General features: G+C 39.7%; 4 protein-coding genes across 9 annotated transcripts in view; all 4 read right to left on the reverse strand.

The window, feature by feature from the left end:
• Positions 1-18312, reverse strand: part of LOC125008080 (protocadherin gamma-A11-like) — a 191503-nt gene that overhangs the window by 164746 nt on the left and 8445 nt on the right. The window contains exon 1 of one of the 6 annotated variants that reach the window (XM_047585137.1): positions 5117-7621. The exons of 2 other annotated variants lie outside the window; for them this stretch is intronic. In XM_047585137.1, coding sequence (XP_047441093.1) covers positions 5117-7492 — 2376 coding nt within the window. In that variant the 5' untranslated portion in view covers positions 7493-7621. Of the gene's footprint in view, positions 1-8; positions 2748-5116; positions 7622-18312 lie in introns of those variants that run through there. 3 more of the 6 variants (XM_047585146.1, XM_047585136.1, XM_047585145.1) reach the window with 3 other exon arrangements.
• Positions 1-18312, reverse strand: part of LOC125008090 (protocadherin beta-15-like) — a 30543-nt gene that overhangs the window by 6815 nt on the left and 5416 nt on the right. The gene's annotated exons all lie outside the window — the stretch shown is intronic.
• Positions 11131-13723, reverse strand: LOC125008111 (protocadherin gamma-A11-like). Its single transcript, XM_047585178.1, has one exon. The coding sequence runs from the start codon at positions 13495-13497 to the stop codon at positions 11131-11133; it is 2367 nt and encodes a 788-aa protein (XP_047441134.1). The 5' UTR covers positions 13498-13723.
• Positions 14671-17413, reverse strand: LOC125008106 (protocadherin gamma-A11-like). The gene has a single exon (XM_047585172.1). The coding sequence runs from the start codon at positions 17071-17073 to the stop codon at positions 14671-14673; it is 2403 nt and encodes an 800-aa protein (XP_047441128.1). The 5' UTR covers positions 17074-17413.

An 18312-nucleotide genomic window follows, 5' to 3' on the forward strand; every position in this document is an offset into this window, starting at 1 on the left:
GTGCCTACCTCAGGAGACCCATTACAGTCACCAAACACATCAGTAAAGTCTGAAGGGCTTTTCCTCAGAGTCTGGTCAGCAGGCAGTGTGTTGTCATTGTAAGATGTCACAAACTTAAAGTCACTGGTTCTTGAACCTGTTGTCAGGTAGGCGTCATAATTATAAGCGCTGCGTAAAGTTCCTGTGCCATCAACATCTGCGTAGTTAGGAGGGAGATAAGCACTGGGGATGGCAACTGCTCCATCAAACAACAGTCTGGGCTTTCTCCTGCGACAAAACCTCACACCCAGGATGATGATGATGAAGGTCAGAAAGAAGGTGGACACAGACACCAGAGCAATGATCAGATAAGACGTCAGTTTGGAATTCTTCTCATCATAAGAAATGTCCTTCAGTTCTGGCACCTCGGCCAAGTTATCAGAAATAAGTAAATACATGGAGCAGGTGGCAGAGAGAGAGGGCTGTCCGTTATCTTGCACTGCCACAATAAGGTTCTGTTTCATGCTGTCAGATTCAGAAATGTCCCGCTGTGTCCTGATCTCTCCACTGTGGAGACCAATAGTGAAAAGTCCCGGATCAGTGGATTTGACTATATGATAGGACAGCCAGGCATTCTGTCCAGAGTCTGCGTCCACCGCTATCACTTTGGACACCAGAGAGCCTCCATGTGCAGCTTTGGGGACCAGCTCAGTCATGAAGGAGTTGCCCTCTGGGGCAGGGTACAGTATCTGAGGAGAGTTGTCATTCACATCTGATATGAACACACTCACAGTCACATTGCTGCTGAGTGGAGGAGATCCGTTGTCTCTGGCCATCACGTTGACTTTAAAGCTTCTGAACTGTTCATAATCAAATGACCTCACAGCGTGAATCACACCTGTGTCTCCATTAACAGATAGATAGGAGGACACTGGTGCACCGTTCACCTCACCAGCTAACAGAGAATAAATCACTGTACCGTTTTGTCTCCAGTCGGGGTCTCGAGCAGTAACGGAACATAATGTGGAGCCAGGTTTGTTATTTTCACTCACATATGCGCTGTAGGGCTGTTCCTCAAACACTGGTGGGTTGTCATTGATGTCAGCTACAGATAACTCAACAGTTTTAGAGGAGGACAGAGGTGGAGAGCCCTCGTCAGTGGCAGTGATTGTAATGTTGTATTCAGACACTAGTTCACGGTCCAGTTGTCCTGTGGTCACCAGAGAATAATAGTTTTTGATAGAGGGCACCAACTTAAAAGGGACATTTTGCTGAATAAAGCAGCGGACCCGTCGATTATTCTCCGAGTCTCTGTCCTGTACGTTAATGATTCCCACCTCTGTGCCAGGTGACACATTCTCAGGTATGGGGTTAGACAGAGATTTCAGATTAATTACAGGGGCATTGTCATTCACATCAGTGACAGAAATGATTACCTTAGCATAAGATGATAGCCCCAACCCATCTTTTGCTTTAACTCGTATATCAAATGATGTTGTAGCTTCATAGTCAACAGGGCCAGTTACTCTTAAGTCCCCTGATTTACGGTCAATACTGAATATCTTCTTCACGTCGTCAGTGACAAGTCCAAAGTCATAGGTCACATCTCCGTTCAGTCCCTCATCTGCGTCAGATGCGCTCACTGTGACCACTACAGTGTCTAAAGGAGAGTTTTCAGGCAGACTGGCTTTATAAACGACCTGGCTGAACACCGGGGCGTTATCATTAGCATCCAGTACAGTTACATGAATGACTACAGTACCTGATCTCTGAGGGGATCCACCATCTAGAGCTGTGAGAACCAAATTCATTTCCTGTCGTTTTTCTCGATCGAGCTCTTTATCAAGAACCAACTCTATTGTATTTCCATCAACAGCCAAAATAAAATTCTCATTCTGCTTAAGGCTGTATTGCTGAACTGAATTTTGCCCTACATCCGCATCGTGCGCCTCCTCTATCACAAAACGAGCTCCCCTGTCTGCCGACTCCCGAATTTCTAAATGTATCAGTTCTTCGTTGAAATGTGGGGAGTTGTCGTTAATATCTTGAATGTGAAGACTAAAGCGGTGCAGCTCGAGAGGATTCTCCAACACAAGCTCATGTTTCAGGACACACGAAGCCTTTTCGCCACAAAGCCCTTCTCGGTCAATCCTCTCGGCAACAATGAGCTCTCCGCTGTTCGGGTTTATGTCACAGTAACGTGTGTCAGTCCCGTCGGTGTCAATACGGGCTCTTCTGCTGGACATCACACCCGTCTGCAGCCCGAGATCCTTGGCTATATTCCCAATAACCGATCCTCGTTTCATCTCCTCCGGAAAAGAATAGCTCGTGTCTCCATATGCGGCGTGAAGCCACAAAAGGAACAAATAAAAAACGTGCGTTTTAACAGAGACTATTTTCGAATCCATCATCGACGACGTGTTACAAACAGGTTGAAGAATAGAGAGAAAAATACACACAGCCTACATAACACGAAGAGCAACTGGAATTCTGGGATGGCTTTTCATCGAGACACAGCAACACAAGAATGACTGGCCTAGCCACAAAAAATAGAGGCATTCAAATATCTTAAGGCTAGTGTACAGCGCCACCGTGAGTTAAGTTAAACAAAACACCGACAGTAATTAAAATAAAAATACAAACAATTCCGACAGTTCACCTTATATCTGCTTAAAACAGACAATGCTGTAAGGTAGATTAAATATTCATCTGCACAAGTTCTATATCAAAACAGAGTTAAGTTTTACAGTTAAATGATGATCATAAAAAGTATAGTTATGAATTTGATGTTTTCATAAGTTTTCATCAATTTATGAATAAAGTTTTACGTTTATGTAACTGTTTGTTAAATCGTATCATCCGCACGAATCCAAAGAACGAGTCATAAATTGTTACTCAGGTAGGCCTATATCCTGAGATTCTCTGAAGTAACTAACTGATTCTAGTTTCTGTAACCTTTTTTATGTATTTATTATTTTTATTTATTTATTAAAATATATATATACCACTCTCTGGATGTAAAGTCAACTTCCTTCTGTCAGTCGTCTCACTTGTCTTACAATAAATGTTCAGCCTCTCATACTGGTATGCCAAGGCCTGTGTGGTAGTTTGCACATAGGTAATGATTCGTCTTACATTTCTGTTCTAACAAACAGCAGTCACTTTTTGATAATGGTTACAATTATAATTACAGTCTGAGAATAAATATGTGTTTCTTTTGCGACTCAGATTTTTTTGTTTTTTTGTTTTTTTTTGTTTATTCGTTTTAAAAATATTCTGCTATTCTGCTTGGGGTGCCGCATCTTCTGATTAATTTTATTTATTTTTTAAGGAAAAACATTTGCAGATTCTCTTACTTATATATTTTTAGCAAATGTCAAGATACATGATCAGCTTTTTGTAACAAAGTCAAGTTTGGCACACTACTCCTACATTAAAGAACTCATCCTCAGCTTACGGTTTGTAGAAACCAAACTGTTAGATTCAAAGAAAGAACCCACACATGTCTAGATGCCAAGAGCAGAGTCGGAGAACCTCGTGTTTAAAAAAGAAAAAAGAAAAGAAAAAAAAGATGCAGACAAATGTAGTGCTGTTTTTTGATTCTTGTTGCAGAGAAAAAGCCACAACCCCATTATGGCCCCTTGTAGGTTTACTACCAGAAACATACTGTATATGACACTGGAGATCAACAAATACTACGATGAATTAAAGTGATTAAAACATCTTATAAGAACACTTAAGGTTGAACTAAACCTGTACTCCAGAATTGTACTACCATCATGCCAGTAGAGATAAATGATTCAGATGTTGGTCAAGGATTATCAACAAGACAACAACAGATGCATTTGGTGAAGCACTTACAAAATGGGGAATTCAAATAACCATAAAAAGCAGCAAAGAGTAGTGTTATGTAGCAAAGACTAATCACTTTAAACCAAATCAGTCCATTAAACAGTATCAGAGCAGCCACTGCTGACATCACTTACCAGAAACACTATTTGAATAACTTTGTTTCACCATGACATACAGGCTACTTGTATGAAACAGAATTCACAGTAATCAAGGTTAAGATTATTTTGTCAAGTAACAGCCTGAGAATAATGTTTTAATGTTCTACAGCACAAGACCGAGCATTGGCCTTCACAGTGGAAACATCTGACTGGATAAAAGTGCACAAACGTATGAATCGTAAAGGTATGAGTGAAACATAAGTGATTAAGTTATCACTGATATCACAGCAGTCATATTCTTATGACAGCTGATTTATTTATTTTTCTTTTCTATTTTATTTACAGTCGCAATAATCAGACTAGAAAGCAATAAAAGGCAACAGATCTCAAACAAAAGCATAACTAATTTTAAACCCTTGTTAATAAAATGTAGTTTGCTTGATTTGAATATAAAGATCTAGAAAAATAAATAAAAAATTACCCTAAGAATCCGAGTGGACAAATCTAAAATATACATGTAAATATAACAGTGCCACACTTCTGTCCAAAGCTGCATACACAGGATGTACTGGATATTATACACCACTGTATCAAGAAGAAATTAAGAAAGTGTCACACATATCAGTTTAAAGATCCAAAATTGGCAAAAGCAATTCAAGTGTGTGAAGGCTCTTATAAATGTGCAAGAATTGAATAAGAATGATGTAAATTATAAGCCATGATCAACGAGATTCTTTATATTTTGTCGATAATACCAAAGGAATCTTCAAACATATAAAATCAGTGTCATTACATCACAGCCTCAAATTAACAATTTGTTTCGTGCACTTAAAGGTGACAAAGAAAGCTCACTCAACCATGTCCACAGTTTAACAATCAACTCCAACAAAATTAAAGAAAATAAAAAATGTATATATATGTAACTTGCCTTATAGAATATGTACAAGTTAAAGTCAAAGAGATTCAGGCATAGTGTATATATAAAGCTATACACTAAAAAAAATGATATGGAGAAATTAAAAAGAAACCGAAAGAGAAAAGAAATTTTGAGTTATGCATCAGTTGATTGAAAATGGAAGAGATGATGCAAACCACCTAAACCCTTAATGCATTGCACATTGCAAAACCACAAACGAAAGTTAAGAAAAAGTAAGTCTATTGTTAATTTAAACTTCAATTCTATTTACCTCTGAACACGGTTCCAGTTCTCCAAATACTTCAGCAAAGTCTGATGGGCTTTTCCTCAGAGTCTGGTCAGCAGGCAGCGTGTTGTCATTGTAAGATGTCACAAACTTAAAGTCACTTGTTCTTGAACCTGTTGTCAGGTAGGCGTCATAATTGTAAGCGCTGCGTAAAGTTCCTGTACCATCAACATCTGCGTAGTTAGGAGGGAGATAAGCGCTGGGGATGGCAACTGCTCCATCAAACAACAGTCTGGGCTTTCTCCTGCGACAAAACCTCACACCCAGGATGATGATGATGAAGGTCAGAAAGAAGGTGGACACAGACACCAGAGCAATGATCAGATAAGACGTCAGTTTGGAATTCTTCTCATCATAAGAAATGTCCTTCAGTTCTGGCACCTCAGCCAAGTTATCAGAAATAAGTAAATACATGGAACAGGTGGCAGAGAGAGAGGGCTGTCCGTTATCTTTCACTGCCACAATAAGGTTCTGTTTCATGCTGTCAGATTCAGAAATGTCCCGCTGTGTCCTGATCTCTCCACTGTGGACACCAATAGTGAAAAGCCCAGGATCAGTGGATTTGACTATATGATAGGACAGCCAGGCATTCTGTCCAGAGTCTGCATCCACCGCTATCACTTTGGACACCAGAGAGCCTCCATTTGCGGCTTTGGGGACCAGCTCAGTCATAAAAGAGTTTCCTTCTGGGGCAGGGTACAGTATCTGAGGAGAATTGTCATTCACATCTGATATGAACACACTCACAGTCACATTGCTGCTGAGTGGAGGAGAACCATTGTCTCTGGCCATAACGTTGACTTTAAAGCTTCTGAACTGTTCATAATCAAATGACCTCACAGTGTGGATCACCCCTGTGTCTCCATTAACAGATAGATAGGAGGACACTGGTGCACCGTTCACCTCACCAGCTAACAGAGAATAAATCACTGTACCATTTTGTCTCCAGTCAGGGTCTCGAGCAGTAACAGAACATAAAGTGGAGCCAGGTTTGTTATTTTCACTCACATATGCACTGTAGGACTGTTCCTCAAATACAGGTGGGTTATCATTGATGTCCGCTACAGATAACTCAACAGTTTTAGAGGAGGACAGAGGTGGATAGCCCTCGTCAGTGGCAGTGATTGTAATGTTGTATTCAGACACTAGTTCACGGTCCAGATGTCCTGTGGTCACCAGAGAATAATAGTTTTTGATAGAAGGAACCAACTTAAAGGGGACATTTTGCTGAATAAAGCAGCGGACCTGTCGGTTCTTCTCCGAGTCTCTGTCCTGTACATTAATTATTCCCACCTCTGTGCCAGGTGACACATTCTCAGGTATGGGGTTAGACAGAGATTTCAGATTAATTACAGGGGCATTGTCATTCACATCAGTGACAGAAATGATTACCTTAGCATAAGATGACAGCCCCAACCCATCTTTTGCTTTAACTCGTATATCAAATGAAGTTGTAGCTTCATAGTCAACAGGGCCAGTTACTCTTAAGTCCCCTGATTTACGGTCAATACTGAATATCTCCATCACGTCGTCAGTGACAAGTCCAAAGTCATAGGTCACATCTCCGTTCAGTCCCTCATCTGCGTCAGATGCGCTCACTGTGACCACTACGGTGTCTAAAGGAGAGTTTTCAGGCAGACTGACTTTATAAACGACCTGGCTGAACACTGGGGCGTTATCATTAGCATCCAGTACAGTAACATGTATGACTACAGTACCCGATCTCTGAGGGGATCCACCATCTAGAGCTGTGAGAACCAAATTAATTTCCTGTCGCTTTTCCCGATCGAGCTCTTTATCAAGAACCAACTCTATTGTATTTCCATCAACAGCCAAAATAAAATTCTCATTCTGCTTAAGGCTGTATTGCTGAACTGAATTTTGCCCTACATCCGCATCGTGCGCCTCCTCTATCACAAAACGAGCTCCCCTGTCTGCCGACTCTTGAATTTCTAATTCCATCGAGTCGTCTTTAAACCGTGGGGAGTTGTCGTTAATATCTTGAATGTGAAGACTAAAGCGGTGCAGCTCGAGAGGATTCTCCAACACAAGCTCATGTTTCAGGACACACGAAGCCTTTTCGCCACAAAGCCCTTCTCGGTCAATCCTCTCGGCAACAATGAGCTCTCCGCTGTTCGGGTTTATGTCACAGTAACGTTTATCAGTCCCGTCGGTGTCAATGCGGGCTCTTCTGCGTGACATCTCACCCGTCTGTAGTCCGAGATCCTTGGCTATGTTCCCAATAACCGATCCTCGTTTCATTTCCTCCGGCAAAGAATAGCTCGTGTCTCCATATGCGGAATGCAACAAAATGAGTAAATAGATGCTGCACGACTGAAATTGGATGATTTTTGAATGCATCGCCAGTTATGAATCTCTAATACGTTAAAGAAAAAAACACACTTTCAATACGTATCACTAATTGCAAGAGCAACTCACGCGAATGTGCCTACATAAAAGAGGGTCATGGGCGTGTAAACCCTCGAGTCCACAAAGGATTGAGGAGTTAAACATTTAAGGCTGGTGTATAGCGACACCGTGAGTTAAGTTGAACAATAACACTGATTCTTAAATATATCTACACGTATGCTTAAACTGTATTTAACCTACATATACCTTTACAGTATACAAGTGAATTCACTCTTCTATTTACAACATTTGTAACTGCAGTTACAAGAGACCAATAAAAATACTACAGCGTTCACTTGAACTTCACAGTTTCACAAACAATATACATATTTTAAAGCCAGAGCTTATGCAGATAGGCAGCATACGCTGAAAGCTTTTCTAACCCTAACGGTTTAAATAATATATACATTTTAGAAAACATTTTATTCAAATAATATGCAATAAATTATTCTGACATTACTGTAATGCGTCAATCAGGTTAACGCACAAATGGCTTTGGTCACCATGAACATGATGTCTACATCTTGTTTTGTTTTGCTCAGAGGTGTATTATACTGAATGTGCTGTTGTTTATGTTAAACTGCAGCATAAATGTTCTGGAAAGGCAAAACTGCAGATGGCCATCATTGCTACATTTACCCAAGTTTCTGCAAATTTGTGTAACATCAGACCATAGTCACCTTTGTCGTCACACTGTTTACATTCAGTACGATTAACATTATTTCAGTGGGGTCAAGATATCTCTTTCAGAATGGTTCTGCCTTTATCGCGCCATGTATTAGTGAGATTATTAGGGTTTAGCTTTAAGTGTTATCATTGTTTGCAATCTTTTCTCAAATGCTAATACAAAATCAGGATATATGTGGTGTCACACTCCTATTACGACCAATTTGTGTATTGTGACACTGTCAGCATTGAAAATTGATGCTTTACGTTAGATATTCACTTTACATTCAATAACAAACTTTTGTGAAAACTCTGTACAAGTTTCAGAATAGGATATATGCTTTAGGCTAAGAAGCTTGCTTACATTCTGAGGTGAAACAACTTCAGTCATCACTGCCTCTTAAGAAAACAAACAGCAAGGGGATTCTCAGTAGGTAGAAAAGATTGTACATGAACCGAGCGAATGGGTAGATGTGTCTGTGACTGTAAAGCGCTTTCAGTACCAATAGAAAGGCGCTACATAAAAACAAGACCATTTACTAATATAAGGAAATATTCAAAGAAAGAAGTACATAAAAAGCAAGCTCACAGAATACTAAACTGCCACCAGTTTACCAAAATCGGACTAATTTATAATGACTCTAGTTATTTAATCGCAAACCATACATGGTGAAAAGCCAATTGAACCCACTTTAGCAACTGCAGTTCATTTATCATGAATAAAAATGAATGTTTCTAAAATAACTTAAGAAAGATTCGGGATCAGTCAGGGAGGAAATATCCCCTTCAACAGACAGTTGATTTGAATTTGAATGTTACAAAGGGCTTTCATATTAAACTCAGAGGCTTCCTCATGTGACCATTATCAGAGCATGATGCCTTCAACTTCCTGATTAACGTGAATACTAGTAACACTTTGAAATGTACTGATATATGTGTCAGGACCTTTGTCATTAGGGCAAACACAAACCCTAGCCCACAGACATGAATAATAAAAAACAAACAAACAAAAAAAAAAACTTTTGCAAAACTTTAAATGTGACTGTATGGTAAGATACTTCCTACCTAAGATTTAGGACTGTAAACTAGTTGAATGAAAGCGTATGCTACACGAGGTATTCACACCTGCAAGGATGCCTCAAATTCTCCAAAGTCATTCACAATGTATGACAGATTTTTCTCAGTCGGGTGAGACACAAATAGAGACATCTCCATTAGGTATAATTTATAATGAAAAAACATTTATTATAGAAACAAGTAAGATTTCCAACACTATAAAATACGTTCTTAAATTGTGGTCAAATCAGATCGTAATCAAACACAACCAGCTCAAACAATAGCAGCCAATTAACCATACTACATGCTCATAAAAGGGAGTCAACTAGCTCATAACACGGTACATTCCTTCCATGGTAGAACAATCAGGTATATTTTCAGCAATGGAACTGAGATAGGCGGTATCAAACATGTGAAATCAAACTGATAATCTATCATAGTACCACATGATAATCAGGAAGCCCGAGAGTTAATAAACAAGGTAAAACACGAGGAAATATGACTTGTAATAAACATTTAAGATATCTAAGCACGAACAATGTAAAAGGTCACATTCAAGTAGATATGAATAATAAAAGCCTTGTTCAAATATAGTATCAGAAATTAGCGAAAGTGTCGGGAGTGAAAATGTTTTTTTTAAAGCAAAGACGAGCTTAACAACATCAAACCAAAGTTTCTCAAACAGCAGAAATGTTTCAGTGCTCTGAAACATTATGCAGAATTGGGATCGTGTTGATCCAAAGTATCAACATGTAGATCAACAGTGACCATACCATCAGAATATCAATACAAATCCATTTTTATTCACAACTTAATAGCCCAAAGAACCAAAAACTCCTCACTGATTGCAAAAGTAATGTCACAAGAAGATTGTCTCATAGTGTTTTCAGATGATGAAGAATATTCATCCAATTCTCAGGAGGAGAAACAAGAACATGTCCAAAAAAAAATAAAATATATCAGCTTTATGCTGGGGATCACGAAAATGTCATGTTAACTGATTAAGCCAACATGAGTAGCAATAACAGAAGGCCGTGTGAAAGAAGACACGCAAAACATATATCAAAATTCAGTGGGATAAGGTGAGGGGAATACCAAGGATCAGGTAATGCTCTAATCCTAAAGCACATTCTATACACTCTAGCTTGCATCTTTGAGGAAAATGACTCATTCTGGAGCACAATAATAAGCTAAAAAAACAATGCTTTAAAAAACTTCTCAATGACGACAGAAAAGAATTCAAACCTACTGAACAGTCACCAGAAACTCTTTGGAACACTAAAATATCATTCTCTTGCCTGATGACAGCTGGGATAGGCTCCAGCAACCACTGCGACCCTAGCGACAATAAGCGGCAGTAGAAGATGAGGTGAGATAAAAATGAGGCCCTAAAAAGGAGTGCCACAAGCAGTGTTTTGCAAATACCAAACAAGTTAAGACAAAAAGTAAGAGATCCATCATCACTGGAGTCCCAACAAAATTCTTATAACTGTAAACCTTCTCTTACAGAAGATTTATGATACAACAATCACTCACAACGTTGAGAGTATGACATGGAGAATAATGCAAAATGCATTTCTTAATTAAAATACATTCTTAATTACAACAGTAGTTAACCTGTAAGAGAGAGAAGCACAATGTCTCATTTCCCTCATTAATGAGAATAAGAAAAATGTCTAAAAATGTTGCAGCATACACTACGGTGTGCCAGGACCATTGCCAATAGGGTGCAAACAAAGCATAAACATGAAAATATGAAGTAAAATAAAAAAATTCAAAAAAATTCAATTTCATGGCACTCACATAAAAAGTTGGCATGAAAATGTGGGATTTGGGAAAGTATTATAATTGGATTGCACACTCGCAATTCATACCTGCAAAGACTCTTCTAATTCTCCAAAATCCTCAACAAAGTCTGAAGGACTTTTCCTCAGAGTCTGGTCAGCAGGCAGCGTGTTGTCATTGTAAGATGTCACAAACTTAAAGTCACTGGTTCTTGAACCTGTTGTCAGGTAGGCGTCATAGTTGTAAGCGCTGCGTAAAGTTCCTGTTCCGTCAACATCTGCGTAATTAGGAGGGAGATAAGCGCTGGGGATGGCAACTGCTCCATCAAACAACAGTCTGGGCTTTCTCCTGTGACAAAACCTCACACCCAGGATGATGATGATGAAGGTCAGAAAGAAGGTGGACACAGACACCAGAGCGATGATCAGATAAGAGGTCAGTTTGGAATTCTTCTCATCATAAGAAATGTCCTTCAGTTCTGGCACCTCAGCCAAGTTATCAGAAATAAGTAAATACATGGAACAGGTGGCAGAGAGAGAGGGCTGTCCGTTATCTTTCACTGACACAATAAGGTTCTGTTTCATACTGTCAGATTCTGAAATGTCCCGCTGTGTCCTGATCTCTCCACTGTGAAGACCAATAGTGAAAAGTCCAGGATCAGTGGATTTGACAATATGATAAGAAAGCCAGGCGTTCTGTCCAGAATCTCCGTCCATCGCTATCACTTTGGACACCAGAGAGCCTCCGTGTGCAGCTTTGGGGACCAGCTCGGTCATGAAGGAGTTACCCTCTGGGGCAGGGTACAGTATCTGAGGAGAATTGTCATTCACATCCGATATGAACACACTCACTGTCACGTTGCTGCTGAGTGGAGGAGATCCGTTGTCTCTGGCCATCACATGGACTTTAAAACTCCTGAACTGTTCATAATCAAACGACCTCACAGCATGGATCACTCCTGTGTCTCCATTAACAGATAGATAGGAGGACACCGGGGCACCGTTCACCTCACCAGCTAACAGAGAATAAATCACTGTGCCGTTTTGTCTCCAGTCAGGGTCTCGAGCAGTAACGGAACACAATGTGGAGCCAGGTTTGTTATTTTCACTCACATATGCACTGTAGGACCGTTCCTCAAACACAGGTGGGTTATCGTTGATGTCAGCTACAGATAACTCAACAGTTTTAGAGGAGGACAGAGGTGGAGAGCCCTCATCAGTGGCGGTGATTGTAATGTTGTAACCAGACACTAGTTCACGGTCCAGATGTCCAGTGGTCACCAGAGAATAATAGTTTTTAATAGAAGGAACCAACTTAAAAGGGACGTTTTGCTGGATGGAACAGCGGACCTTTTGGTTGTTATCAGAATCTGCATCCTGTACGTTAATGATGCCCACCTCTGTACCAGGTGACACGTTCTCAGGTATGGGGTTAGACAGAGATTTCACATAGATTACAGGTATGTTGTCATTGACATCAATAATATCAACGGTTACTTTTGAGTATGATGACAATCCTAACCCATCCTTCGCTTTAATGCGTACATCATATGTTGCAACGACTTCGTAGTCAATCGCACCGTTAACCTTTATCTTTCCGTTTTTACGGTCAATACTAAAAAGCTTCTTCACCTCCTCAGAAACATGCCCAAAGTCATATGCTACGTCTCCATTCACTCCTTCATCTGCGTCAGTAGCACTAACATTAATAACTACTGTATCTATAGGAGAGTTTTCAGGCAGACTTGCTTTATACACGGCCTGGCTGAACACCGGGGCGTTATCATTAGCGTCCAGAACAGTAACGTGTATGACTACAGTACCTGATCTCTGAGGAGATCCACCATCTAGAGCTGTGAGAAGCAAATTCATCTCTTTTTGCTTTTCTCGGTCAAGCTCTTTATCAAGAACCAACTCTATTGTATTTCCATCAACAGCTAAAATAAAATTCTCATTCTGCTTAAGGCTGTATTGCTGAACTGAATTTTGTCCTACATCCGCATCGTGCGCCTCCTCTATCACAAAACGAGCTCCCCTGTCTGCCGACTCTCGAATTTCAATGTTGATGGATTCTTCGTTAAACTGAGGCGCATTATCATTAATATCTTGAATGTGCAGGCTAAAAGGATGCAGTTCCAGTGGGTTTTCCAGCACAAGATCGCGTTTTATTACGCACGACAGCTTTTCTCCACAAAGCTCCTCCCTGTCAATCCTGTCGGCAACAATTAAATCTCCAGTGCTGAGATTGATTTCACAGAAACGTTTGCGGTTCCCTGCAGAATCAACACGGGCATTTCGAGACGATAGTTTACTCGCGTCCAGCTTAAGATCCTTTGCTATATTCCCAATGACAGATCCGCGCTTCATTTCTTCCTGAAAAGAAAAGCTCGTATCCCCCTTCGCGGCATGCCACAGTAAAAAGAAAACGAAGCACTCAATTCGGCGCCCCATTGTGGCAATGTATTTGATACACAAAAACGGTGCTCGGATAGATGTCAGGTTCAAAAACGATTCAGTACCGAAGACAATAGAAGATACAGGCGGCAGTCCACAGTTAGTGTGGCTGCATCCCAGGACCAACAGCAACTGAAAAACCAGCCTTTCATTGGTCAACACACTAGAGGGTGGAAAGAAAACGCTTCACTAAGACTGGCAGATAGCGACACCGTGAGTAAAATGGAGGTATAGCAGTCTGCATATATATATATATATATATATATATATATATATATATATATATATATATATATATATATATATATTAATATTACTTTAATAACAGAAGTATTAGAGGGCATATTGAAATCAAACGGTATACACAAGAACCGAATTGATTGGTTGCTCCATTGCATTGACTAAATAAAAGTAAAAATGTAAGAAAACAAAACAGAAGCTTTCAGATGAATTTAAAAAGTCGAAAATTTCTTTTCAGTTTTATGTCACACGCAAATACATCTGACAGAAATTAAAATAGAACAAATAGTCATTATATTGATTTTTTTTGTTTTTTTTGTTTTGTTTTTTGTAAAGTAGAGATGACGAACTCTGATAGATTACAACAGTAATAGGCCTCTGCAATGCATACTCTCATCACCAACACCTGATCTTATAATTAATCGAACTAGAAAGATAGAGCTTAATGAAGGCAGGAATAAATAAAGTTTGCTTATATATATATAAGCAAACTTTATTTATTCCTGCCTCTATATACTGTATAGATAGATGTAGATAGATAGATAGATAGATAGATAGATAGATAGATAGATAGATAGATAGATAGATAGATAGATAGATAGATAGATAGATAGATAGATAGATAGATAGATAGATAGATAGATAGATAGATAGATAGATAGATAGATAGATAGATAGATAGATAGATAGATAGATAGATAGATGACAGCCTCTGAAAAGGCAAAGGCTGAAAATATTTCTACTGAGCACAATGTTATTTCTTAATGAAAACTGATAAAACAAAATGAAGTAAAAATAGATATTATAATATATTGTTGAGATGAAACAATATATCCAAAGAATAACCCAGGTCGCCAAGAGTCACAATGTTACAAAGTTTGTTTTTCAACAAATCATTAGGAAAACTATAAGCTCTGACAACAATTTGCATTATGTTCCTACCTCAGGTGAACTATCACAATCTCCAAAAGCTTCAGCAAAATCTGAAGGACTTTTCCTCAGAGTCTGGTCAGCAGGCAGCGTGTTGTCATTGTAAGATGTCACAAACTTAAAGTCACTGGTTCTTGAACCCGTTGTCAGGTAGGCGTCATAATTATAAGCGCTGCGTAAAGTTCCTGTTCCGTCAACATCTGCATAGTTAGGAGGGAGATAAGCGCTGGGGATGGCAACTGCTCCATCAAACAACAGTCTGGGCTTTCTCCTGCGACAAAACCTCACACCCAGGATGATGATGATGAAGGTCAGAAAGAAGGTGGACACAGACACCAGAGCAATGATCAGATAAGAGGTCAGTTTGGAATTCTTCTCATCATAAGAAATGTCCTTCAGTTCTGGCACCTCAGCCAAGTTATCAGAAATAAGTAAATACATGGAGCAGGTGGCAGAGAGAGAGGGCTGTCCGTTATCTTTCACTGCCACAATAAGGTTCTGTTTCATGCTGTCAGATTCAGAAATGTCCCGCTGTGTCCTGATCTCTCCACTGTGGAGACCAATAGTGAAAAGTCCAGGATCAGTGGATTTGACTATATGATAGGACAACCAGGCGTTTTGTCCAGAGTCTGCGTCCACCGCTATCACTTTGGACACCAGAGAGCCTCCGTGTGCAGCTTTGGGGACCAGCTCAGTCATGAATGAGTTACCCTCCAGGGCAGGGTACAGTATCTGAGGAGAGTTGTCATTCACGTCTGACATGAACACATTCACGGTCACGTTGCTGCTAAGTGGAGGAGATCCGTTGTCTCTGGCCATCACATGAACTTTAAAACTCCTGAACTGTTCATAATCAAATGACCTCACAGCGTGGATCACACCTGTGTCTCCATTAACAGATAGATAGGAGGACACCGGGGCACCGTTCACCTCACCAGCTAACAGAGAATAAATCACTGTACCGTTTTGTCTCCAGTCAGGGTCTCGAGCAGTAACAGAACACAACGTGGAGCCAGGTTTATTATTTTCACTGACATATGCGCTGTACGACTGTTCCTCAAACACAGGTGGGTTGTCATTGATGTCAGCTACAGATAATTCAACAGTTTTAGAGGAGGACAGAGGTGGAGAGCCCTCATCAGTGGCAGTGATTGTAATGTTGTAATCAGACAGTAGTTCACGGTCCAGTTGTCCTGTGGTCACCAGAGAATAATAGTTTTTAATAGAAGGAACCAACTTAAAAGGGACGCTCTGCTGGATGAAGCAGCGGACCTGCCTGTTATTCTCAGAGTCTTTGTCGTGTACGTTAACGATGCCCACCTCTGTACCAGGTGGCACGTTCTCAGGTATGGGATTACACAGAGATTTCAGTTGTATAACTGGGGCATTATCATTTATGTCAGTAACTTCAATAATTAAAGTTGCATATGAGGCTAAGCCCAGACCATCTTTGGCACTAATCTGCATTTCATATGATGACATTCCCTCGTAATCAATGCGCCCAGCTACTCTGACCTCTCCTGTTTTGGGATGTAAAGAAAATACGTCGCTATCTTCGTCTGAAACATGGTCAAATTCATATGTAATCTCGCTATTTAACCCATCGTCTGCGTCAGTGGCACTCACTGTGATCACCAATGTGTCCACAGGAGAATTTTCGGGTAAACTGGCTTCGTAGACAGTCTGGCTAAATACGGGTACATTATCATTAGCATCCAATACAGTAACGTGTATGACTACAGAGCCTGATCTCCGAGGAGAGCCTCCATCAAATGCGGTAAGTAACAACACTATCTCGTTTTTGTCTTCTCTGTCCAACTCTTTGTCTAAAATCATTTCACCATATTTTCGACCACTGCCTTTAGAGTTTACATTTAATTTGAAATATTCATTCTGCTGAAGGGAGTAGTCTTGAACAGTATTCTCTCCGATATCGCCATCGTGTGCTTCATCAAGAAGAAAACGAGAACCCTTGACAGCCGATTCTCGTATTTCAAATTTAAGTGATTCCTGTTTAAACTGTGGTGAATTGTCGTTGATATCTTGAACACGGATATTTATACGATGTAGCTCCAATGGGTTTTCCAGTACGAGCTCCTGTTTTAGAACACATGATGCCTTTTTAGCACAAAGACCTTCCCTATCAATCCTTTCTTGTACAATCAATTCTCCAGTATTGAGATTAACGCCGCAATACTGAACGTTGTCATCCTCTGCATCGATACGGGCCTTGCGAGCAGACAGTCTTGCCAAATCAAGTCCCAGATCTTTAGCAATATTTCCAATTACGGATCCACGTTTCATTTCCTCGGGGATAGAGTAGCTCACATCTCCATTGACGCTGTGTAGAGACAGAAAAATAAAAGCAAGACCGCAGTGCAGGGAAAATGTGCAGCATCCCATTGTTAATAATTTAACTATGTACGTAAAATAACTCCAAACGGTGAGCTCTAGTCTTCACATTAATGTCATGTCACGAAGCGTTTTACAAACCGCAGTACAATAGCACAAACACGCTCTGAACTCGTCGACAAAGAAGGGTGGGGAATGAGTGTGCCGTCCCGTTTCTTGGTACACACTGACACCATGAGTATTTCTTCAGATATAACAACGGGAAACTATTAGCGTTTTTTAAACTACTCCACTTATGATGATAATACTACTACTACTACTACTACTACTACTACTACGACTACTACTACTACTACTACTAATAACAACAACAACAACAACAACAATCATCATCATCATCATAATAATAATAATAATAATAATAATAATAATAATCCGAAAAGATGAAAACAACATAAACGCTTCAAAACTCAGTCTTGGAATCCTATGAGTTTTCTATGGTAGGCTAGAGTCATATGCAACAACACTGAATATTATGTTGCGAGCAAACAAATTAATTACAATGCTCAACTGAAACAATCAAGACTGCACACTGATTTGAGGGATAACATTTATCACCAGGACTATCACAGATGCACGAAGCCGAAGCCAAACTGCGGAAGAATAAACAACAAAACTCAATTTTCTCGTATGCATCATTTTATGAATATTTATGAAGGGAAATCAACTTCTTTATAGTATCAGCTGAAAGACTATTCAGTAATATCGCCTAAAAGTGACAACATATTCACAGGCACTATTTAAACAAACATGATCTCCTGAAGACCCTGAAGAATGAACTCAACAACGAGATAACGGCATTAGCAAAAAAAGAAAAGAAAGAAAAGAAAAAAAAGATAGGAAAAAAAACATCCTGATGAAGCATAATGTTACCAAGGTTCAGTACCAAGGACAGCTCTAAGCAAAAGACCCAGAAATAGTTCCTGGAGATGAGGTTACTATTAAATCAGTTTGGGAAAATAGGAGGAATAAAAATTTCCTTGACAACTTATATCTGGGAAGAAAGCAACATGATAGAAATCTACAGGAACTCCAGATGCATTACCCTGTCCACTGACTGTACTGAAAAATATCTATAAATAAGTAGCAATGCTACTGGCAACTTTTAAAGAAGTGTATTATCACTACTACAGGTGCTGGCCAGTAAATTAGAATATCATCAAAAACTTGATTTATCTCAGTAATTCCATTCAAAAGGTGAAACTTCTATACTGTATACTTTCCTTCCAC

This window comes from Mugil cephalus, chromosome 5 (genome assembly GCF_022458985.1).
Source record: "Mugil cephalus isolate CIBA_MC_2020 chromosome 5, CIBA_Mcephalus_1.1, whole genome shotgun sequence".
NCBI lineage: Eukaryota > Metazoa > Chordata > Actinopteri > Mugiliformes > Mugilidae > Mugil > Mugil cephalus.

Excerpts from the sequence above, each read along its gene's own strand:
- LOC125008111 (XM_047585178.1), bottom strand. The coding sequence starts at position 13,497 with ATGGGGCGCCGAATTGAGTGCTTCGTTTTCTTTTTACTGTGGCATGCC.
- LOC125008106 (XM_047585172.1), bottom strand. The coding sequence starts at position 17,073 with ATGGGATGCTGCACATTTTCCCTGCACTGCGGTCTTGCTTTTATTTTT.